Here is a 25,298-nt window from a genome sequence, read left to right as displayed (position 1 = left end):
CCCATCCATTGCCTCTGTCTACACTTCCCGCTGCCTCGGAAAAGCAGCCAGCATAATTAAGGACCCACACGCACCCCGGACATTCTCTCTTCCACCTTCTTCTGTCGGGAAAAAGACATAAAAGTCTGAGGTCGCGTACCAACCGACTCAAGAACAGCTTCTTCCCTGCTGCTGTCAGACTTTTGAAACTTGCATTAAGTTGATCTTTCTCGACACCCCAGCTATGACTGTAACACTACATTCTGCACTCTCTCCTTTCCTTCTCTATGAACGGTATGTTTTGTCTGTAAAGCGTGCAAGAAACAATACTTTTCACTGTATGTTAATACATGTGACAATAATAAATCAAATCAAATCAAAAAAAGACAGACCGTGCCATCATGCTTTTAATATCTGCTTGCTATAATCCCTCTTTTTCCTATACATAAGCTTAGAAGTTTATTTATTAGTGTCACAAGCCGGCTTACATTAACACTGCAGTTACTGAAGTTACTGTGAAAATCCCCCTAGTCGCCACACTCCGGCGCCTGTTCGGGGACGCTGAGGGAGAATTTAGCACGGCCAATGCACCCTAACCAGCACGTCTTTCAGAGTGTGGGAGGAAACCGGAGCACCCGGAGGAAACCCACGCAGACACGGGGAGAACATGCAGACTCTGCACAGACAGTGACCCAAACCGGGAATCGAACCCAGGTCCCTGGCGCAGTGGGGCAGCAGTGCTAACCACTGTGCCACCGTGCCGTCCACAAATACATATATATATATATATATATATATATATATATAAAAACCCATTGGTTTCAATGTCTTTATCTATTTATCTGGAGGTTTGGGCCGGAATGCCACATCTCCTCACCTTAGCTATTGGAGACTTCCTCAAGTTGGCCTTCAGGATGGATGTCCTTGATTTCTCATCAGGCAATGGGATATAAATCAGCTGGTCCAAGCGTCCGGGTCGCAAGATGGCGGGATCAATGATGTCCGGTCTGGAAATGAAACAGAGTTCAGTCCAGCAATCAGAGAAAGCATTTCAGTCTCGATATAGGGTGGATCACTCGTATTATCAAACCCTCCGGTTTTTAGCTGGAGCGGCAGACGGAGCATACTGCGGGAAAATGTGAAGTTCTTCTCTTTGTCAGGAAGGGTAAAAAGGGAGCGTATTACTTAAATGGAGAACGGCTGCAGAATTCCGAGGTGCAGAGGGGTTGAGTGCGTGGCTTATAAAACGTCAATATGGGGAGGCAATGACATAATGGTATTGTCACTGGACTAATAATCCAGAGATCCAGTCTAATGCTCTGAGGACCCCGGTTCGAATCCCACCACGGCAGATGGTGAAATTTGAAATCAATAAAAATCTGGAATTAAGAATCTACTGATGACCATGAAACCGTTGTCGGAGAAACCCATCTGGTTCACTAATGTCCTTTAGGGGAAGGAAATCTGCCGTCCTTACCCGGTCTGGCCTACATGTGACTCCAGAGCCACAGCAATGTGGTTGACTCTCAACTGCCCTCTGAAACAGAGGGCAGTTACACACTCTGTCTACACTTCCCACTGCCTCGGCAGAGCAGCCAGCATAATCAAGGACCCCACGCACCCCGGGCATTCTCCCTTCCACCTTCTTCCGTCGGGAAACAGATACAAAAGGCTGAGGTCATGTACCGACCGACTTAAGGATATTATTAAACTAGAAAGAGTGCAGAAAAGATTTACTAGGATGCTACCAGGACTTGATGGATTGAGTTATTAGGAGAGGCTGAATAGACTGGGACTTTTTTCTCTGGAGTGTAGGAGGCTGAGGGGTGACCTTATAGAGGTCTATAAAATAATAAGGGGCACAGATCAGCTAGATAGTCAATATCTTTTCCCAAAGGTAGAGGAGTCTAAAACTAGAGGGCATAGGTTTAAAGTGAGAGGGGAGAGATACAAAAGGGTCCAGAGGTGCAGTTTTTTCACACAGAGGGTCTGGAACAAGCTGCCAGAGGTAGTGGTAGAGGTGGGTACAATTTTATCTTTCAAAAAGCATTTAGATAATTACATGGGTACGATGGGTATAGAGAGATATGGGCCAAATGCGGGCAATTGGGATTAGCTTAGGGTTTTTAAAAAAAAGAATAAGGGTGGCATGGACAAGTTGGGCCGAAGGGCCTGTTTCCATGCTGTAAACCTCTGTGACTCAAGAACAGCTTCTTCTCTGCTGCTGTCAGACTTTTGAATGGACCGACCTCGCATTAAGTTGATCTTTCTCTACACCCTAGCTATGACTGTAACACTGCCTTCTGCACTCTCTCCTTTCCTTCTCTATGAACGGTATGCTCTGTCTGTATAGCGCGCAAGAAACAATACTTTTCACTGTGTGTTAATACATGTGACAATAATAAATCAAATCAAAAAGTTAGGGATTGGCAATAAATAGTGCCCCAGCCAGCGATGCCCACATCCTGTAACTGAATGGGAAAAAAATGTAGATACAGGACGTAATCGGGAAGGCTGATGGAATGCTATCCTCTGTTACAAGAGGAATTGAACATAAACGCAAGGATGCAATGCTTCAGTTATACAGGACATTGGTGAGACTACATCGCAAGTAGTGTGTGCAGTTTTGGTCTCCTTATTTAAGTCAAGGCATTGGAGGTGGTCCAGAGGAGGTTTACTAGATTGATAGCTGGAACGAGCGGGTTATCTCTTGAGGAAAGGTTTGACAGACTGGGCTTCTTTCCACCAGAGTTTTGGAGAGTGAGAGGGTGACTGGATTGAAGCATACAAGATCCTAAACGGTATCGACAAGGTGGACGTGGAAAGGATGTTTCCTCCTGTGGGTGAGTCCAGAACTAGGGGCCACTGTTTTAAAATTAGGGGACGCCCTTTTAGGACAGAGATGAGGAGAATTTTTTTTCTCTCAGGCAAGTTCTTGGGCAACTTTGGAACTCTCTGCCTCAGGAGGTGGTGGAGGCGGGGACACTGAATATTTTTAAGACAGAGGTAGATAGATTCTTGTGGCTACGACTCATCTTTCATTCCCTTCCCCTGCAGTATAAATATCTCCCACTTTCTATGCCTTTTAGCTTTGTCAAAGCGTCATCTGGGCTCGAAACATCAGCTCTTTTCTCTCATAGAATCATAGAAACCCTACAGTGCAGAAGGAGGCCATTCGGCCCATCGAGTCTGCACCGACCACAATCCCACCCAGGCCCTACCCCCACATATTTTACCCGCTAATCCCTCTAACCTACACATCCCAGGACTCTAAGGGGCAATTTTTTTAACCTGGCCAATCAACCTAACCCGCACATCTTTGGACTGTGGGAGGAAACCGGAGCACCCGGAGGAAACCCACGCAGACACGAGGAGAATGTGCAAACTCCACACAGACAGTGACCCGAGCCGGGAATCGAACCCGGGACCCTGGAGCTGTGAAGCAGCAGTGCTAACCACTGTGCTACCGTGCCTCTCCTTACAGATGCTGCCAGACCTGCTGAGATTTTCCAGCGTTTTCTCTTTTGGTTTCAGATTCCAGCACCCGCAGTATATTGATTTTATTTAGATAGATTCTTAGACCACAAGACAGAGGAGTAGAATTGGGCCACTCGGCCCATCGGGTCTGCTCCGCCATTCTTGTTAGGCAAGGGAATCAGGGGTTATCAAGAGTAGATGGGGATGTGGGATTAGACACAGAAACAGAGCAGCCAGTGGTTAGCACTGCTGCCTCACAGCGCCTGGGACCTGGGTTCGATTCCCAGCCTCGGGTCACTGTCTGTGAAGAGTCTGCACGTTCTCCCCGTGTCTGCGTGGGTTTCCTCCGGGTGCTCCGGTTTCCTCCCACAGTCCAACGATGTGCGGGTTAGGTGGATTGGCCGCGCTAAATTGCCCCTTATAGTGTCAGGGGGACTAGCTAGGGTGAATGCATGGGGTTATGAGGATGGGGCCTGGGTGGGATTGTGGTCGGTGCAGACCCGATGGGCCAAATGGCCTCCTTCTGCACTGTAGGGATTCTATGATTCTATGATCTCATTGACCGGCAGAGCAGATTTAAGGGGCCGAATGGCCTACTCCTACTCCTGCACATTCGTATGTCTCCCCAAGTGGGCCCAGTCGATCCCCGCAGATCCGCATCGATCTACCTGTTTGTGGCACCGACGATAAACACGTTCTTCTTGTCCGACATGCCGTCCATTTCGGTGAGTATCTGGTTGATGACCCTATCCGAGGCTCCTCCGCCATCTCCGGCATTCCCCCCGCGGGACTTGGCAATGGAGTCCAGTTCGTCAAAAAACAAGATACACGGGGCAGCCTGCCGTGCCTAAAACAAAAACGCCAACAGCCCGATCAGAACACGAGCCTTCGTTCCCCCCCCCCAACAAAAACTAAATCAGGAACAACATGGTCTCGGGAGAACGGATGGTACAGTGGAACACATGACCCTGAAGAGACTTCATTGCTGCTCTAATGCAGCTTAACTTCTACAAGTGTTCAGACAAATGAGGGGGAATCTCATAGAGACTTATAAAATTCTAACAGGACTAGACAGGGTGGGCACAGTAAGTAGCCTCACAACACCAGGTTAAAGTCCAACAGGTGTATTTGGTATCACGAGCTTTCGGAGCGCTGCTCCTTCATCAGGTGCTCCGAAAGCTCGTGCTACCAAATAAACCTGTTGGACTTCAACCTGGTGTTGTGAGACTTCTTACTGTGCCCACCCCAGTCCAACGCCGACAACTCCACATCATAGACAGGGTAGATGCAGGGAGGATGTTCCCGATGGTGGGGGTGGAGTCCAGAACCAGGGGGTCACAGTCTGAGGATTCGGGGTAGACCATTTAGGACGGAGGTGAGGAGACATTTCTTCACCCAAAGAGTGGTGAGCCTGTGGAATTCATTAACACAGGAAGTAGTCGACGCCAAAACATTGAATGTATTCAAGAGGCGGCTGGATATAGCACTTGGGGCGAATGGGATCAAAGGTTACGGGGGGAAAGCAGGATTAGGCTATTGAGTTGGACGATCAGCCATGATAGCAATGAATGGCGGAGCAGGCTCGAAGGGCCGAATGGCCTCCTCCTGCTCCTATCTTCTATGTTAAACCATCTAGAGTCACCCAGTAAGAGATTTGGCTGTATCCATGGCAACTAAGGATGGACAAGGAATTGCCAAAGGCACATGACGGAGAATGAAGTAAAATTTTAAGGGCATTGTGAAAATGTTTCTCGATTTTACTTAGAATTACTGCTTGGAATATAAATAGTAAGAAGTCTCACAATACCAGGTTAAAGTCCAACAGGTTTATTTGGAATCAGGAGCTTTCGGAGCGCTGCTCCTTCATCAGGTGAGTGGAGGCAATCAAACAAAGAACAGTACAGGAACAGGCCTTTGGCCCTCCAAGCTTGCACCAATCACACTGTCCTATCTAGACCAACCACCTGTATCCCTCTATTCCCCTATCATCCTTGTAAATCAAAGCAAAGTTTATTCATGGGTGTCACAAGTAGGCTTACATTAACACCACAATGAAGTTACTGTGAAAATCCCCTCGTCGCCACACTCCGGCGCCTGTTCGGGTTACACTGAGGGAGAATTTAGCACGGGCAATGCACCCTAACCAGCACGTCTTTCAGACTGTGGGAGGAAACCGGAGCACCCGGAGGAAACCCACGCAGACACGGGGAGAACGGCAGACTCCACACAGACAGTGACCCGAGCCGGGAATTGAACCCGGGTCCCTGGTGCTGTGAGGCAGCAGTGCTAACCACTGTGCCTTTAACATCTCTGCACCCTGGTTATAATATAGTGAGCGGACCTGCGCACAGTGCCCTAAGCATGTTCTGACCTGCGCACAGTGCCCTAAGCATGTTCTGACCTGCGCACAGTGCCCTAAGCATGTTCTGACCTGCGCACAGTGCCCTAAGCATGTTCTGACCTGCGCACAGTGCCCTAAGCATGTTCTGACCTGCGCACAGTGCCCTAAGCATGTTCTGACCTGCGCACAGTGCCCTAAGCATGTTCTGACCTGCGCACAGTGCCCTAAGCATGTTCTGACCTGCGCACAGTGCCCTAAGCATGTTCTGACCTGCGCACAGTGCCCTAAGCATGTTCTGACCTGCGCACAGTGCCCTAAGCATGTTCTGACCTGCGCACAGTGCCCTAAGCATGTTCTGACCTGCGCACAGTGCCCTAAGCATGTTCTGACCTGCGCACAGTGCCCTAAGCATGTTCTGACCTGCGCACAGTGCCCTAAGCATGTTCTGACCTGCGCACAGTGCCCTAAGCATGTTCTGACCTGCGCACAGTGCCCTAAGCATGTTCTGACCTGCGCAGTGCCCTAAGCATGTTCTGACCTGCGCACAGTGCCCTAAGCATGTTCTGACCTGCGCACAGTGCTCTAAGCATGTTCTGGCCTGCGCACAGTGCCCTAAGCATGTTCTGACCAAAGTTTGATACAGGTTAGGTACGGCTTTTCAATTCTGTCCCTCTAGAAATAAAGTCCAGTGTGTCTGATTGTCAAATAATGTCATACCTTGTCAAACACATCTCGGACGTTGGCCTCTGACTCCCCGAACCACATGGTCAGCAGCTCCGGCCCCTTGATGGAAACAAAGTTTGCCTGGCACTCACAGGCTATGGCCTTGGCCAAGAGGGTCTTACCGCAACCTGGGGGGCCATAGAACAGAACGCCACGAGAGGGGGTCATTCCGAACTTCAGGAACTTGTCTGGATATTCCACTGGGTACTGAGGAGACAAAATGTCAGGGAATCAATCCCGCTCTCACCTCCCCTGGTTCCCCCCTCCCTGCCTCCCACCCCCCCCCCCCCCAACCGCCTCCCCCCCTCCTCCCCCCCCCCCCCCACTGCCTCCCCCTCCCCCCCCCACTGCCTCCCCCTCCCCCCCTGCCTCCACCCCCCACCCACCCCCGCCTCCACCCCCCACCCACCCCCGCCTCCACCCCCCACCCACCCCCGCCTCCACCCCCCTCATGCCCATCACCCTCCCTCATCTCAGGAAATCTAGAACTTTCCACTCAGTTGTTTAGTTCATAGAATAGGATGGTGTAGGAGGGAGGGTTTCAGATACGTGGATAATTGGAACACATTCTGGGGAAGGTGGGACCTGTACAACAGGACGGGGTGCACCTGAACCAGAGGGGCACCAATATCCTGGGAGGGAAATTTGATATGGCTCTTCAGGGGGATTTAAACTAATTTGTCAGGGGAGTGGGAAAAGGAGTTGTAGTCCAGAAGTCAGCGTTGAGGGTGATGAGGTATTGGGGAAGGTATCAAGGTCAAGGGTGGGTACCGGTAGACAGGAAGGTGGGTTGAAGTGTGTCTACTTCAATGCAAGGAGTATCCGGAACAAAGTAGATGAACTTGGGGCGTGGATTGGTACTTGGGACTACGATGTTGTGGCCATTACGGAGACGTGGGTAGAACAAGGACAGGAATGGTTGTTGGACGTCCCGGGGTATAGATGTTTCAGTAAGTGTAGGGAAGCTGGTAAAAGAGGTGGAGGAGTGGCATTGTTAATCAAGGATAGTTTAACGGCTGCGGAAAGGCACTTCGAGGGGGATCTGCACACTGAGGTAACATGGGCTGAAGTTAGAAATAGGAAAGGAGCGGTCACGTTGTTAGGAGTTTACTATAGGCCCCCAAATAGTAATAGAGATGTGGAGGAAGAAATTGCTAAGCAGATTATGGATATGTGTGGGGGTCACAGGGTAGTTGTCATGGGGGACTTTAACTTTCCAAATATTGATTGGAACCTTTGTAGGTCAAATAGTTCGGATGGGGCAGTTTTTGTGCAGTGTGTGCAGGAGGGTTTCCTGACACAATATGTGGATAGGCCGACAAGAGGTGAGGCCACATTGGATTTGGTACTGGGAAATGAACCGGGCCAAGTGTTAGATTTGGTTGTGGGAGAGCACTTTGGAGATAGTGACCACAATTCGGGGTCTTTTGTTATTGCAATGGAGAGGAATAGGGCCGTACGGCAGGGCAATGTTTACAATTGGGGGAGAGGTAATTATGATGCAATTAGGCAAGAATTAGGGGGCATAAGATGGGAACAGAAACTGTCAGGGAAAGGCACTCATGAAAAGTGGAACTTTTTCAAGGAACAAATACAGGGTGTCCTTGATAGGTATGCCCCTGTCAGGCAGGGAGGAAATGGCCGAGTGAGGGAACCATGGTTCATGAAAGAGGTGGAATGTCTTGTGAAAAGGAAGTGGGAAGCTTATGTAGGGATGAGGAAACAAGGTTCAGATGGCTCGATTGAGGGTTACAAGTTAGCAAGGAACGAGCTGAAAAAGGGGCTGAGGAGAGCTAGGAGGGGACATGAGAAGTCCTTGGTGGGTCGGATCAAGGAAAACCCCAAGGCTTTTAACTCTTATGTGAGGAATAAAAGAATGACCAGGGTGAGGTTAGGGCCGGTCAAGGACAGTAGTGGGAACTTGTGTATGGAGTCAGTAGAGATAGGCGAGGTGATGAATGAATACTTTTCTTCAGTGTTCACCAAGGAGAGGGGCCATGTTTTTGAGGAAGAGAAGGTGTTACAGGCTAATAGGCTGGAGGAAATAGTTGTTCTGAGGGGGGATGTACTGGCAGTTTTGAATAAACTGAAGGTCGATAAGTCCCCTGGGCCTGATGAAATATATCCCAGGATTCTTTGGGAGGGAAGGGATGAGATTGCAGAGCCTTTGGCTTTGATCTTTGGGTCCTCACTGTCCACGGGGATGGTGCCAGAGGACTGGAGAGTGGCGAATGTTGATCCTCTGTTTAAGAAAGGGAATAGAAATGACCCTGGTAATTATAGACCGGTTAGTCTTACTTCGGTGGTTGGTAAATTGATGGAAAAGGTCCTTAGGGATGGGATTTACGACCATTTAGAAAGATGCGGATTAATCCAGGATAGTCAGCACGGATTCATGAAGGGCAAGTTGTGCCTCACAAATTTGATTGAATTTTTTGAGGAGGTAATTAAGTGTGTTGATGAAGGTAGGGCAGTTGATGTCATATACATGGATTTTAGTAAGGCGTTTGATAAGGTCCCCCATTGTCGGCTTATGATGAAAGTAAGGAGGTGTGGGATAGAGGGAAAGTTGGCAGATAGGATAGGTAATTGGCTATCTGATCGAAGACAGAGGGTGGTGGTCGATGGAAAATTTTCGGACTGGAGGCAGGTTGCTAGCGGAGTGCCGCAGGGATCAGTGCTTGGTCCTCTGCTCTTTGTGATTTTTATTAATGACTTAGAGGAGGGGGCTGAAGGGTGGATCAGTAAATTTGCTGATGACACCAAGATTGGTGGAGTAGTGGATGAGGTGGAGGGCTGTTGTAGGCTGCAAAGAGACATAGATAGGATGCAAAGCTGGGCTGAAAAATGGCAAATGGAGTTTAACCCGGATAAATGTGAGGTGATTCATTTTGGTAGGACAAATTTAAATGTGGATTACAGGGTCAAAGGTAGGGTTCTGAAGACTGTGGAGGAACAGAGAGATCTTGGGGTTCATATCCACAGATCTCTAAAGGTTGCCACTCAAGTGGATAGAGCTGTGAAGAAGGCCGATAGTGTGTTAGCTTTTATTAACAGGGGGTTGGAATTTAAGAGCCGTGGGGTTATGCTGCAACTGTACAGGACCTTGGTGAGACCACATTTGGAATATTGTGTGCAGTTCTGGTCACCTCACTATAAGAAGGATGTGGAAGCGCTGGAAAGAGTGCAGAGGAGATTTACCAGGATGCTGCCTGGTTTGGAGGGTAGGTCTTATGGGGAAAGGTTGAGGGAGCTAGGGCTGTTCTCTCTGGAGCGGAGGAGGCTGAGGGGAGACTTAATAGAGGTTTATAAAATGATGAAGGGGATAGATAGAGTGAACGTTCAAAGACTATTTCCTCGGGTGGATGGAGCTATTACAAGGGGGCATAACTATAGGGTTCGTGGTGGGAGATACAGGAAGGATATCAGAGGTAGGTTCTTTACGCAGAGAGTGGTTGGGGTGTGGAATGGACTGCCTGCAGTGATAGTGGAGTCAGACACTTTAGGAACATTTAAGCGGTTATTGGATAGGCACATGGAGCACACCAGGATGATAGGGAGTGGGATAGCTTGATCTTGGTTTCAGATAAAGCTCGGCACAACATCGTGGGCCGAAGGGCCTGTTCTGTGCTGTACTGTTCTATGTTCTATGTCTAATGACTAAGCTCAGAAGGAGGCCATTCAGCCCATCAGGTCTCTGTTGGCTCTTTGGAAGACCTATCCAACTAGTCCCACTCCACACACCACTGCCCACCCTCCCGCCGCCCCCCCCCCTCCCACCACCACCACCCTCCCTCCCCCCCCACCACCAAATTCTTGCCCCACAGCCCAGCAAGTATTTCATGAGAATCACGGAATCCCTCCACAGCAGAAGAGATTATTTGGCCCATCGAATCTGCTCTCTGGTAGAGTATCTCTTCCGGGCCCACTCCCATGTCTTATCCCTGTAAGTCCACACATTTCCCATGGCCAATCCACCTATCCTGCACATCTTTGGACACCAAGAGGCAATTTAGCATGGCCAATCCACCTATCCTGCACATCTTTGGACACCAAGAGGCAATTTAGCATGGCCAATCCCACTAACCTGCATATCTTTGGCGTATGGGAGGAAACCAGAGCACCCGGAGGAAACCCACGCAGACACGGGGAGAGCGTGTAAGCTCCACACCCAAGGCCAGAATTGAACCTGGGTCCCTGGCGATGTGAGGCAGAAATGCTGTGCTGCCCATTTCCTGACCAATGCTTAACCAATTCCCTTTTGAAAGTAATCATTGAATCTGTCCCCTCTGCCCTTTCAGGCAGCGCCTTGCGGATCGCAACAACTCCCACCACTTTATAACAAAATACTCATCGGATCCTCTGGCTCCTTTGTTAGTTCCTGTAAATCTGTGTCCTTGGTTCACCTGCTCACTCCATCAAAGCTTCTCCTTTTGTGAATACAGTCCTGTGAATCTCTACCTTTGGAATGGATGTTGTGGGTTATTTGTTTAAGCACACACCTGTACCAGCTCCTGGAGTTCACGTTTGACCTCGCCCAGGCCTCCAATGTCTTCCCAGGTCACCGTCGGCACCTCTACCACGGTCTCCCGGAGAGCCGACGGGTTACTCTGGCCCAGTGCCCACTGGAACACAAGTCGGAGCAGATCACAGTGAAAGGGTCAATAACCACGCCAGTTTAAAAATCACAAAAGCTGCACGCTGAACCTCAGTCACACAGGGAAAGCTATGTGAAAACCACAGGACTTGATTAAAGCGGACCCAGATCAGAGTCAAAGACCACTCAACTGAACAATGCGGAACTGCAGGTCATGTTTGTCCATTAGAACAAGGAACAATGGCAAGGGAGGTTGAGAGGCCATTGGTCAGAGATAAACCTATCACTGCTTGAAGATATAACATCCAAACGTATGCATGTATGTATGCATGATATAACCTTAATCAATAACTGTGAGTGGATAGAGATAACTCCTATACTTTGATTGGTATATGCCTGTGATCGAATTTGGAACTATAATTGCTTGTACATTTCTGAATTCGCCACCCCGGCGATTTAGTCAGAATCTTGTAGCTACGGTAATAAATCACTTTGTCTGGCGACTTGAGGGGAATGGTAGTTTTAACTACAACAAGGAAAACATTGTGACAGGCCCGTAACAAGGGCGAAACAACATCGCAAAGAGGCACCAGGTAACAGCAGTCCTTACAACCTCCCTCTTTACCCAAAGCTTCTGGCAGTCCAGGTGTCCCCAGTATCTCCTTGTTGTGGCTAATATTTTCATTATTCTGTTATGGGATGTGGGCATCACCGCTCTGGGCCAACATTTATTGCCCATCCCTAGTCGCCCTTGAACTGAGTGTCTCGCTCGGCCATTTCAGAGGGCATTTGAGAGGCAGCCACGTTGCTGTGGCTCTGGAGTCACGTGTAGGCCCAGACCGGGTAAGGGCGGCAGATTTCCTTTCCTAAAAGGGACATTAGTGACCCAGTTGGGTTTCTGCACCAATCGATGATAGTTTCATGGTCACCGTTAACGAAACCAGCCTTTCAATTCCAGATTTTATTAATTGAATTTAAATTCCACCAGCTGCCATGATGGGATTTGAACCCATGTTGCCAGAGCATTGGCCTGGGCCTCTATCGTCTAATCTAACATGGCATTACCACCTAATCACTGTCGGCCCATTTGGTGTCAACTTTTATACAACAGCGCTCCTGCAGTGCCTTCTGATGTTTCCATAGAATCATAGAATCCCTACAGTGCAGAAGGAGGCCATTCGGCCCATCGAGTCTGCACTGACAACAATCCCTCCCAGGCCCTATCCCCGTAACCCCACATATTTACCCCGCTAATCCCCTTAAGGGGCAATTTAGCATGGCCAATCTACCGAACCTGTACATCTTTGGACACTAAGGGGCAATTTAGCATGGCCAATCCACCTAACCTACACATCTTTCAGACTGTGGGAGGAAGCCAGAGCACCCGGGGGAAACCCACGCAGACACGGGGAGAACATGCAGACTCCACACAGACAGTGACCCGAGCCAGGAATCGAACCTGGGTCCCTGGCGCTTAATGACTTTATATATAAACTATATATATGACTTGCTTTATAAACGCAAATTGTATTGTAACCGTGGTGTGAAGGTTCAGCATTCCGTCGAGCCTCACTCTCTCTCTCTCTCCTGCACGCACGCACGCACGCACATGCCTGATCGAGACGGACCCACCCACACGGGCCTCACCTGGAAGTCGTCCATCGTCACGGACATTGAGTTCAGGACGTCCGCGTCGATTGTCTCGTCCTCCAGGTCGATGATGCTCATCTTCTTGCGGATGGCCTGCAGCGCCGCCTCGGAGCAGAGAGCTGCCAGGTCAGCGCCCACATGCCCGTGGGTATCGTGGGCAATCTGCAGGAGGGCAGGCAGAGAGAAGGTTCAAAGGACTGACTCCTGGAATGCGCAGCCCCACTACGAGGAGAGACTCGAGGAGAACGGGCCCCGTATCCTCGAGAAAAACGGGAGGTCTCAGGATTATGAGTTGGCCACTTCAGACGGAGATAAGGAGAAATGTCGTCACTCAAGAGAGTTGAGTGTCTTTGAGTGAGGAGAAACTCCTTCTCCCAACGGGTGGGGATAAAGTAGACGCGGAGCGGATGCTTCCTCTTGTGGGCCATTCTAGGACGAGAGGTCATAGTCTTAGGATAAGGGGCAGCAAATTTAAAACAGAGTTGAGGCGAAACTACTTCTCCCAAAGGGTTGTGAATCTGTGGAATTCGCTACCCCAAAGTGCAGTGGATGCTGGGACAGTGAGTAAATTTGAGGAGTTAGACAGATTTTTAATTGGTAATGGGTTGAAGGGTTATGGGGAGAAGGCAGGAAAATGGGGTTGAGGAGCATATCAGCCATGATCGAATGGCGGAGCGGACTCGATGGGCTGAATGGCCTGATTCTGCTCCTATATCTTATGGACTTTGGAATTCTCTACCCCAGAAGACGCTCAGTACATTCAAGATTGAGACTGATAGATTCATAGAATCCTACAGTGCAGAAGGAGGCCATTTGGACCATCAAGTCTGTACCGAGCACAATCCCACCCAGGCCCTGCTAGTCTCCCTGACATGAAGGAGCAATTTAGCATGGCCAATCACCCTAACCTGCACATCTTTGGACACTAATGGGCAATTTAGCATGGCCAATCACCCTAACCTGCACATCTTGGGACACTAAGGGGCAATCTAGCATGGCCAATCCACCTAACCCGCACATCTTTGAACTGTGGGAGGAAACCAGAGCACCCGGAGGAAACCCACGCAGACACGGGGAGGACGTGCAGACTCCACGCAGACAGTGACCGGAGGTTGGAATCGAACTCGGGACCCTGGTGCTGTGAGGCAGCAGTGCTAACCACTGTGCCACCTTGGGGCGATGGGGATAGGGTCTGGGTGGGCTTGTTGTTGGTGCTCAGCTGATGGGCCGAATGGCCTCCTTCTGCACTGTAGGGATTCTTGGACTCAATGAAAATGAAGGGGTCTGGGAATGCAATGGGGAAATGTAAAAGGGGGGGGAAATATTTGCAAGGGCTGTGGAGAAAAAGCAGGTGGGACTCGTTTGGCTTGGTCTATCAGAGAACAAGTACAGGCAGGATGGGCTGAATGGACTCCTGTACAATTCTAGGTAGGGGAGAGTTGGCTGTACAGACTCAGTGGCCAGGAAAAACAAAAGAACTGCATCATTTTTTAAAAAACAGATTGGGTACACTTGGAATATAGTGTTCAATTCTGGTCGCCACACTACCAGAAGGATGTGGAGGCTTTGGAGAGGGTACAGAAAAGATTTACCAGGATGTTGCCTGGTATGGAGGGCATTAGCTATGAGGAGAGGCTGGAGAAACTTGGTTTGTTCTCACTGGAACGACGGAGGTTGAGGGGCGACCTGATAGAAGTTTACAAGATTATGAGGGGCATGGACAGAGTGGATCGTCAGAAGCTTTTTCCCAGGGTGGAAAAGTCAATTACTAGGGGGGCATAGGTTTAAGGTGCGAGGGGCAAGGTTTAAAGGAGATGTACAAGGCAGGTTTTTTTACACAGACGGTGGTGGGTGCCTGGAACTCACTGCCGGGGGAGGTAGTGGAAGCAGATACGATAGTGAGTTTTAAGGGGCGTCTTGACAAATACATGAATAGGATGGGAATAGAGGGATATGGTCCCCGGAAGGGTAGGGGGTTTTAGTTCAGACGGGCAGCATGGTCGGTGCAGGCTTGGAGGGCCAAAGGGCCTGTTCCTGTGCTGTAATTTTCTTTGTTCTAAGAATCATTGCTGCTCAAGTCAAAATTTAATAAGAGTTAAAATCGCACCCTCCTTTGACTGTTGTCTACCGCTCACTCTCCCCTCCCCCCACCCCACCCCCAAATAAAGAGCATCTCTTACCCGCTCGAGATCCACGTCATCGGATAGCTTCATGTTCTTCGTGTGAATCTGCAGAATCTCAAGTCTCCCGATGGAATCAGGAATTCCAATATCAATTTCCCGGTCAAACCGGCCTGCGTCAACACACAGAGAGTATTGGTGTCACAAGTAAGGCTTACATTAACACTGCAATGAAGTTACTGTGAAAATCTCCGAGTTGTCACACTCTGGTGCCTGGTCGGGTAACACTGAGGGAGAATTTAGCATGGTCAATGCTGCCAAATAAACCTGTTGGACTTTAACCTGGTGTTGTTAAACTTCTTACAATGCACTCTAACCAGCACGTCTTTCGGACTGTGGGAGGAAACCGGAGCACCCGGAGGAAACCCACGCAAATCTAGCCCTGGGCAGCCTGTGATCACAGTAAGAGTTTTAACAACACCAGGTTAAAGTCCAACAGGTTTATTTGGTAGCAAAATGCCATTAGCTTTCGGAGCGTGGCTCCTTCGTCAGATGGAGTGGAAATCTAATGGTATTTGCTACCAAATAAACCTGTTGGACTTTAACCTGGTGTTGTTAAAACTCTTACTGTGTTTACCCCAGTCCAACGCCGGCATCTCCACAGCCTGCGATATGGCAGAGTGGATTTGCCCAGTAACATACCAAACCTCCGCAGCGCCGGGTCGATACTGTTCGGCCTGTTGGTCGCAGCTATCACTATGACGTGAGAACGTTGCTTCAATCCATCCATTAGCGTCAGGAGCTGAGAGACAATGCGACGTTCCACCTCACCATGGGTCTGTGGGTTAAAAACGGCGGGGGGGGGGAAGGGGAGGGGGTGTGGGGGGGTTGTGAGGAGAGATAGAGAGAGAGATGTAAATAGAAAAGAAACAAACATGGAAAAAATAGACAGAAAGTGAAACAGCCAGAGAGAGAGAGAGAGACAGAGAGAGAGACAGAAAGAGACAGGATGGGGCAGAGAGAGAGTGAGACAAAGGGAGAAAGAGACACAAAGGGAGAAAGAGACACAAAGGGAGAAAGAGACACAAAGGGAGAAAGAGACACAAAGGGAGAAAGAGACACAAAGGGAGAAAGAGACACAAAGGGAGAAAGAGACACAAAGGGAGAAAGAGACACAAAGGGAGAAAGAGACACAAAGGGAGAAAGAGACACAAAGGGAGAAAGAGACACAAAGGGAGAAAGAGACACAAAGGGAGAAAGAGACACAAAGGGAGAAAGAGACACAAAGGGAGAAAGAGACACAAAGGGAGAAAGAGACACAAAGAGAGAAAGAGACACAATGTGGAAGCAGATATGGTAGTGAGTTTTAAGGGGCGTCTTGACAAATACATGAATAGGATGGGAATAGAGGGATATGGTCCCCGGAAGGGTAGGGGGTTTTAGTTCAGACGGGCAGCTGAGAGAGAAAGAGACACAAAGAGAGTAAGAGACACAAAGAGAGAAACACAGGGAAAATGAGAGAGAAAGAGAGACATACACACACAGACACAGAGGGAAAGGGACAGAGAGAGACACACACAGAAAGACACACACATTTGAAGCAACCTCTGCTTCTGCTAATAATTTATTTTGTACAGTCGTGTTGTTAACACCACAGACGAGCCTGTCTCTCAATATGTCATTGTGGGCAGCCCCAAACTCGCACTGTTCAGCCGTTTGCCTTGGGCACACCATGAATGCCGCTATCGATTCCCCCAGGGGTCTTGTCATTGAGTGAAATCTGTATCACTGTGTTATCACTGAGGGCTTTGGATGATAATGTCCCTTGACTAATCCCACAAGCTTCTCAAGTTTTGGAGTCGGGGGCATCTGGAAAAGTCAGATTCCTTATTGGGCTGTTAATAGGATTACCAGCTGCTTCTCTCTGCCACCCCCACCACTCCTGATTTAATTAACCTGCAAAAATAATTGACATATTGCACCCACTGCTCTGCGTTAGGGTCTAGCTTCCCGAAAAGGGGCATTTTGACGCTCAGGGTAGAATTTTCCTGTCCCGCCCGCCATGGGAATCATAGCGGGCGGGGGGGGGGGGGGGGGGGGGGGGGGGGTCGGACCATGCAAAGGTCTATTGACCTTGGGCTGGAATTCCCGGCCTTGGGGTGAGCACGGCGGGAAAATCCCACCCTCATGCTGCTGAACAGATTTGCTCCAAAAAAAAAAGGGGTTTGCGCACGAGGTCTGCTCTCCAGATTCCTACAGCAGTCGGAAGGCACATCGCCAATCGATCCAAGTGGAATATCTTGCAAAGGGACTATCCAAGCAGACTAATGAAGTTTACTAAGGTCAGTAACTGGGTACAGAGGGTGATATAAAAGCTATCCGACTCCCGCCACTCCAGATTGCCAGGAAAACCCACACTCAGGATTCGCATGCGCGGGCCCGATTGGCCCAACGGATCACATGGCCCTTAGACCAGCTGGCCTCCTTAAAGGGACCCCGCTACCGCAGAAACAGAGTTAGCTCTGATTGGACTCAAAAGGTTAACCCTGTTTCTCTCTCCGCAGATGCTGCCAGGCCCGCTGCGTTTATTCTTTATCTTTCATTTAAATAACCCGTTATCTTCTAAACTTGAGGAAATACAAGTCTGGTCTTGTCACCTGAGCTTTAAGTAAACCCTTATAGCTCCAGGTTGAGGTGAACCGGTGCTGCACACTCCCACCCCGCCCCCTCCCCTCCACCCCACCTTCGCGTGCAGTGCCCAGGACTGAACACTGTGCGGTGAAGATTCCATTTTAAGTCATTCTGCTTTAACGCTGGTCAGTTAATAATACCTTTTTAAAATAATTTGGGGACAAGCACTGTGTAACAATGGGGAGCGGGGAGGGTTCTCGTGGTGCAGTGGGGTTAGCATCTACTGAGCCAGAAGCTCTGGGTTCGAGTCCCACCCCGGGGACTTGACGGCCAAGGAAGGTGCGTTCGTAACGGGGGTCAAACACATTGAGTGTCAACCTGCAAATCCTTCTAAACACGCCAATGGCTGGCGGTGAGAGCGGGAGAGATTCTGGGTCAGCTACACTCGATGTGGAGTGGCGCCCCCCTCAAGCTATAAGCCCCTCACGACAGACTAGTGACCTGTTCCAGGGATTACTAGCTACGGAAACAGATGAAAGTCTGCCTTAGTGCGCCACTAGGTACGGAAAGAGAAGCCACAACTCCCATTGTGGTCTTTTTAATATTTTAAAAATTCACTCGTGGGACATGGGCGTCGCTGGCTGGGCCAGTATTTATTGCCCATCCCTAGTTGCCCCTTGAGAAGGTGGTGGAGAGCTGCCTTCTTGAATCGCTGCAGTCCACATGCTGTGGGTTGACCCACAATGCTGTTAGGGAGGGAATTCCAGGATTTTGATCCAGCGACTGTGAAGGAACGGCGATATATTTCCAAGTCAGGATGGTGAGTGGCTTGGAGGGGAACTTGCAGGTGGTGGTGTTCCCCATGTATCTGCTGCCCTTGTCCTTCTAGATGGAAGTGGTGGTGGGTTTGGAAGACGCTGCCGAAGGATCTTTGGTGAGTTGCTGCAGTGCATCTTGTAGATGGTACACACTGCTGCTACTGAGCGTCGGTGGTGGAGGGAGTGGATGTTTGTGGATGGGGTGCCAATCAAGCGGGGCTGCTCTGTCCTGGATGGTGTCGAGCTTCTTGAGTGTTGTTGGAGCCGCACCCATCCAGGCAAGTGGGGAATATTCCATCACACTCCTGACTTGTGCCTTGTGGACAAGCTTTGGGGGATCAGGAGGTGAGTTACTCGCTGCAGTATTCCTTGTATAACACCACCTCTCTGTTTGTTTTTCAATTCTATCCTTCTCTAGATATGAACCCCCGGTTTGGATTTGCAACTTGTAAATGTTACCTTCTCCCTCTTGGGGGCAATGGCATCCAGTTCATCGATGAAGATAATGGCTGGTGCGTTCTTCTCAGCTTCTTCGAATGCCTTCCTCAGGTTACTCTCAGACTCCCCGGCTAACTTGCTCATGATCTCGGGACCTGTGCAGCAGGTAAACAACAGCATCATTCAGAGAGAAACACGCCGGTCGCAAAGCATTGGAGGCAACCGCTTCACTGCTCTTCATTTTTGAATGTGTTCTTACGATTTGGCACCAGTTATTACTCCGATGGCCTAGTGGTATTATCGCTAGACTATTCATCCAGAAACTCAGTTCATGTCCCGGGGACCCGGATTCGAATCCCGCCACGGCAGATAATGGAATTGGAATTCAATAAATAAATATCTGGAATTAAGAATCTACTGATGACCATGAAACCATTGTCGATTGTCAGAAAAACCCAACTAGTTCACTAATGTCCTTGCGGGAAGGAAATCTGCCGCCCTTACCCGGTCTGGCCTACATGTGACTCTAGAGCCACAGCAATGTGGTTGACTCTTAACTGCCCTCTGAAATAGAATCACAGAATCCAACAGTGCAGAAAGAATCTATTTAGCCCATCGAGCCTATACCAGCCAAGCCCCATCCCCATAACCCCACGTATTTACCATGCTAATCAACCTGACATTAAGGAGCAATTTAGTAAGGATAATTCACTTAATCCCACACCTTTGGACTGTGGGAGGAAACCCATGCAGACACAGGGAGAACATGCAGACTCCACACAGACAGCGACCCAAGCTGGGAATCGAACCCAGGTCCCTGGCACTGTGAGGCAGCAGTGCTGACCATTGTGCCACCGTGCCACCAAGAGAGACACTCAGTTCAAGGGCAACTGGGGATGGGCAATAAACACTGGCTGGCCAGCGATGCCCATGTCCCACAAATGAATAAAAAAAAATTAACTATCCCTCCTACTGAGGAAGAGGTGATTGGTCTACGAGTAAACTGCTTAGGTCCTTCAAGGAGGCATTAAACCTAGAATTTCCAATTGTAATGGCAAAGGTAACTCGTTCAGGTCATACAGTCCTTACAGCATAGGAGGTCGTGATTCGACCCATCAAACCCAGGCCACCTCTCTGTAGAGCAATCCAATGAGTGCCACGCCCTCACTCCATCTCTCTAACCTTGCAGGTTTACCTCCCTCAAGTCTCCACCCAATTTCCTTTTGAAATCATTCATCTCCTTCCCTTCCACCATCCCTCATCGGCAGTGAGCTCCAGGACCTTACCACTCGCTGTGTAAGAGAGTTCTACCTCACATTGGATGGCACGGTGACACGATGGTTAGCACTGCTGCCTCTCAGCGCCAGGGACCCGGGTTCGATTCCCGGCTTGGGTCGCTGTCTGTGTGGAGTCTGCACATTCTCCCCGTGTCTGCGTGGGTTTCCTCCGGGTGCTCCGGTTTCCTCCCACACTCCAAAGATGTGCGGGTTAGGTGGATTGGCCATGCTACATTGACCCTAATTTCGGGGGGGATTAGCAAAGTAAATATGTCGGGTTACGGGAACAGGTGGGATTGTTGGTAGTGCAGGCTTGATGGGCCGAATGGCCTCCTCTGTACTGTCGGGATTCAATGACATTTCCCTTCCTTCTCTCAAAAACCTTCTGCATCACCTTGCCCTTGTACAATCAGCCAATGGGAAGCGTTTTTCCTTCTCCACTTTATCCAAACCTGGCAGCATCTTCTACACCTCTCCCAATCTCCAAGGCCAACAACCCAGGCTGCTCCAACATGGCTGAAGCCCCTCACCCCAGGGTCCAATCTGGGGTGAATCACCATCTCAAGGGCACTCGCAATCTCCCTAAAGTATGGTGGCCGGACTCGGATACAATAATCCAGCTGTGGCCCAGACTGGATTACCAGTGGAAGAGCCAGTTTAGTAAGAGCTGATCGTAGAGCACATTGAGTAGATTGACAAGTTACCAGTTGGGTTTCTCAGAAGCGTTGGTTAGAATCAGTCGCCGGAATTCTACGCCCGTCTCAGGAATCGGAGTGGGCGAGGGGCGGACAGTGGGAAGGTCCGTTGACCTCGGTTGGGATTTTACGAGGCCGTAAAGTCCCACCCATTGAGTTGTAAAGCGCAGAAAAGTCCCTTTGGCCTATCAAGTCTACACTGACAATAACTACCACTAAATTCGCACTAATCCCATTTTCCAGCACTTGTCCCATATCCTTGAACGTTACGATATTTCAAGTGTTCATCCAAATACTTTTTTAAACGTTGCAAGGTTTTTGGCCTCCACTCCCTTTCCAGGCAGCGCATTCCAGATTCTCACTGCCCTCGGAGTGAATTTTCTTTTCTCAAATCCCCTCTGAATCTCCTGCCCCTCACCCTGAAACTCTGTCCCCTCGTGACTGACCCCTCAACCAAGAGGAACAGCTGCCCCCTGCTCGCCCTGTCCATACCCCTCATAATCTTATACACCCCAATCATGCTCCCCCCCCTCCGCCTTCTCTGCTCTAGAGAAAACAATCCAAGCCTATCCAGTCTCTCCTCATCGCTCAAATGCTCCATTCCGGGCAGCATCCTGGTGAATCTCCTCTGTATCTCCTCCAGTGCAATCACATCCTTCCAACAGTGAGCTGGCCAAAACTGCGCACAGTACTCCAGCTGTGGCCTCACCAACACTCTACAACTCCAACATTACTTCCTTGCTCTTAGAGCTTTTTAGCTATATATTAGCTAGAAAATTGATTGAATTAATTTTATGGATTACCCTGGTGGGATTTGAACTCATGTTCTCCAGGGTTATTCATCTATATCGCACTTAACTGCTTGAGTACACGGCCATCGATATAATTCAGAGGCCCCTGAACTAGAGGAAGAGAATGATCTAGAATGCACTTCCTTAAAACGTGCTGGAAGCAGGCTGAGTCTTAACTTTCAGAGTGGATAAATAGAACATAGAACGGTACAGCACAGAACAGGCCCTTCGGCCCACGATGTTGTGCCGAGCTTTATCTGAAACCAAGATCACGCTATCCCACTCCCTATCATCCTGGTGTGCTCCACGTGCCTATCCAATAACCGCTTAAATGTTCCTAAAGTGTCTGACTCCACTATCACTGCAAATGGTGGGAGACAGATCTGCATTGGAAAACGAGTTGAGGTGTGGGGGGGGGGGTATGGGTCTAGAACATAGAACAGTACAGCACAGAACAGGCCCTTCGGCCCACGATGTTGTGCCGAGCTTTATCTGAAACCAAGATCAAGCTATCCCACTCCCTATCATCCTGGTGTGCTCCATGTGCCTATCCAATAACCGCTTAAATGTTTCTAAAGTGTCTGACTCCACTATCACTGCAGGCAGTCCATTCCACACCCCAACCACTCTCTGCGTAAAGAACCTACCTCTGATATCCGTCCTGTATCTCCCACCACGAACCCTATAGTTATGCCCCCTTGTAATAGCTCCATCCACCCGAGGAAATAGTCTTTGAACGTTCACTCTATCTATCCCCTTCATCATTTTATACACCTCTATTAAGTCTCCCCTCAGCCTCCTCCGCTCCAGAGAGAACAGCCCTAGCTCCCTCAACCTTTCCTCATATGACCTACCCTCCAAACCAGGCAGCATCCTGGTAAATCTCCTCTGCACTCTTTCCAGCGCTTCCACATCCTTCTTATAGTGAGGTGACCAGAACTGCACACAATATTCCAAATGTGGTCTCACCAAGGTCCTGTACAGTTGCAGCATAACCCCACGGCTCTTAAACTCCAACCCCCTGTTAATAAAAGCTAACACACTATAGGCCTTCTTCACAGCTCTATCCACTTGACTGGCAACCTTTAGAGATCTGTGGATATGGACCCCAAGATCTCTCTGTTCCTCCACAGTCTTCAGAACCCTACCTTTGACCCTGTAATCCACATTTAAATTAGTCCTACCAAAATGAATCACCTCACATTTATCAGGGTTAAACTCCATTTGCCATTTTTCAGCCCAGCTTTGCATCCTATCTATGTCTCTTTGCAGCCTACAACAGCCCTCCACCTCATCCACTACTCCACCAATCTTGGTGTCATCAGCAAATTTACTGATCCACCCTTCAGCCCCCTCCTCTAAGTCATTAATAAAAATCACAAAGAGCAGAGGACCAAGCACTGATCCCTGCGGCACACCGCTAGCAACCTGCCTCCAATCCGAAAATTTTCCATCGACCACCACCCTCTGTCTTCGGTCAGACAGCCAGTTACCTATCCAATCGGCCAACTTTCCCTCTATCCCACACCTCCTCACTTTCATCATAAGCCGACCATGGGGGACCTTATCAAACGCCTTACTAAAATCCATGTATATGACATCAACTGCCCTACCTTCATCAACACACTTAGTTACCTCCTCAAAAAATTCTATCAAATTTGTGAGGCACGACTTGCCCTTCACGAATCCGTGCTGACTATCTCGGATTAATCCGCATCTTTCTAAATGGTCATAAATCCCATCCCTAAGGACCCTTTCCATCAATTTACCAACCACCGAAGTAAGACTAACCGGTCTATAATTACCAGGGTCATTTCTATTCCCTTTCTTAAACAGAGGAACAACATTCGCCATTCTCCAGTCCTCTGGCACCATCCCCGTGGACAGCGAGGACCCAAAGATCAACGCCAAAGGCTCTGCAATCTCATCCCTTGCCTCCCACAGAATCCTAGGATACATTTCATCAGGCCCAGGGGACTTATCGACCTTCAGTTTATTCAAAACTGCCAAGACATCCTCCCTCCGAACATCTATTTCCTCCAGCCTATTAGCCTGTAACACCTTCTCTTCCTCAAAAACATGGCCCCTCTCCTTGGTGAACACTGAAGAAAAGTATTCATTCATCACCTCGCCTATCTCTACTGACTCCATACACAAGTTCCCACTACTGTCCTTGACCGGCCCTAACCTCACCCTGGTCATTCTTTTATTCCTCACATAAGAGTAAAAAGCCTTGGGGTTTTCCTTGATCCGACCCGCCAAGGACTTCTCATGTCCCCTCCTAGCTCTCCTAAGCCCCTTTTTCAGCTCATTCCTTGCTAACTTGTAACCCTCAATCGAGCCATCTGAACCTTGTTTCCTCATCCCTACATAAGCTTCCCTCTTCCTTTTCACAAGACATTCCACCTCTTTTGTGAACCATGGTTCCCTCACTCGGCCATTTCCTCCCTGCCTGACAGGAACATACCTATCAAGGACATCCAGTATTTGTTCCTTGAAAAAGTTCCACTTTTCATTAGTTCCTTTCTCTGACAGTTTCTGTTCCCAACTTATGCCCCCTAATTCTTGCCTAATCGCATCATAATTACCCCTCCCCCAATTGTAAACCTTGCCCTGCCGTACGGCCCTATCCCTCTCCATTGCAATAACAAAAGACACCGAATTGTGGTCACTATCTCCAAATTGCTCTCCCACAACCAAATCTAACACTTGGCCCGGTTCATTTCCCAGTACCAAATCCAATGTGGCCTCACCTCTAGTCGGCCCATCCACATATTGTGTCAGGAAACCCTCCCGCACACACTGCACAAAAACTGCCCCATCCAAACTATTTGACCTACAAAGGTTCCAATCAATATTTGGAAAGTTAAAGTCCCCCATGACAACTACCCTGTGACCCCCACACATATCCATAATCTGCTTAGCAATTTCTTCCTCCACATCTCTATTACTATTTGGGGGCCTATAGTAAACTCCTAGCAACGTGACCGCTCCTTTCCTATTTCTAACTTCAGCCCATATTACCTCAGTGTGCAGATCCCCCACGAAGTGCCTTTCCGCAGCCGTTAAACAAAGAGCTGTGATAGGAGTGATGGGCTGAATGGCTTTCTTCTGTGCTGTCTGATACTATAATCCACGTCAATTTGTTCTGATGCCAAGCTACTGTGTACATAATATTGAATCATAGAATCCCTACAGTGCAGAAGGAGGCCATTCGGCCCATCGAGCCTGCACCGACAACAATCCCACCCAGGCCCATCCCCATAACCTCATATATTTACCCTGCTAATTCCCCTGATACTAAGAGGCAATTTAGCATGACCAATCTTACCTAACCCGCACATCTTTGGACACCAAGGGGCAAGTTAGCATGGTCAATCCACCTAATCTGTACATCGTTGGAGTGTGGGAGGAAACCGGAGCACCCGGAGGAAACCCACGCAGACACGGGGAGAATGTGCAAACTCCACACAGACAGTCACCCGAGGCCGGAATTGAACCCGGGTCCCTCACGCGGTGAGGCAGCAGTGCTAACCCACTGTGCCACCGTGTCATATCCAAATGGGGCTTCGAACGAGCTACTCGATACAACTGTGTCACGAGTGCTTTGAGCTTTTCCGTTTGGAGTGCATATCTGCGGCAGTCTCTGAGCGAGAGAGCTCACACTTGTTTTGGTGCCATCTCTTCCAGGACAAAAGAAGGAAGTTAAGGGCTGGTCTTCTGGAGATAACTAAACCCAAGGACTGACTACGAGGGAGCAA

The 25,298-nt window shown here is 49.2% G+C and overlaps 1 protein-coding gene across 1 annotated transcript in view; it reads right to left on the bottom strand.

Moving 5' to 3' along the window:
- LOC144507746 (transitional endoplasmic reticulum ATPase-like) overlaps nucleotides 1-25,298 on the bottom strand; it is a 50,588-nt gene that overhangs the window by 11,911 nt on the left and 13,379 nt on the right. The window contains exons 8-15 of the mRNA XM_078235013.1: nucleotides 18,796-18,929; nucleotides 15,590-15,725; nucleotides 14,948-15,060; nucleotides 12,765-12,929; nucleotides 11,023-11,145; nucleotides 6,515-6,727; nucleotides 4,125-4,303; nucleotides 857-986 (exon numbers count right to left, since the gene is read on the bottom strand). Coding sequence (XP_078091139.1) covers nucleotides 857-986; nucleotides 4,125-4,303; nucleotides 6,515-6,727; nucleotides 11,023-11,145; nucleotides 12,765-12,929; nucleotides 14,948-15,060; nucleotides 15,590-15,725; nucleotides 18,796-18,929 — 1,193 coding nt within the window. The remainder of the gene's footprint in view (nucleotides 1-856; nucleotides 987-4,124; nucleotides 4,304-6,514; nucleotides 6,728-11,022; nucleotides 11,146-12,764; nucleotides 12,930-14,947; nucleotides 15,061-15,589; nucleotides 15,726-18,795; nucleotides 18,930-25,298) is intronic.

This window comes from Mustelus asterias, chromosome 19 (genome assembly GCF_964213995.1).
Source record: "Mustelus asterias chromosome 19, sMusAst1.hap1.1, whole genome shotgun sequence".
Taxonomy (NCBI): Eukaryota; Metazoa; Chordata; class Chondrichthyes; order Carcharhiniformes; family Triakidae; genus Mustelus; species Mustelus asterias.
The sequence above is the reverse complement of the archived record's forward strand: the minus strand, read 5'-3'. Positions and strand labels throughout refer to the sequence as shown.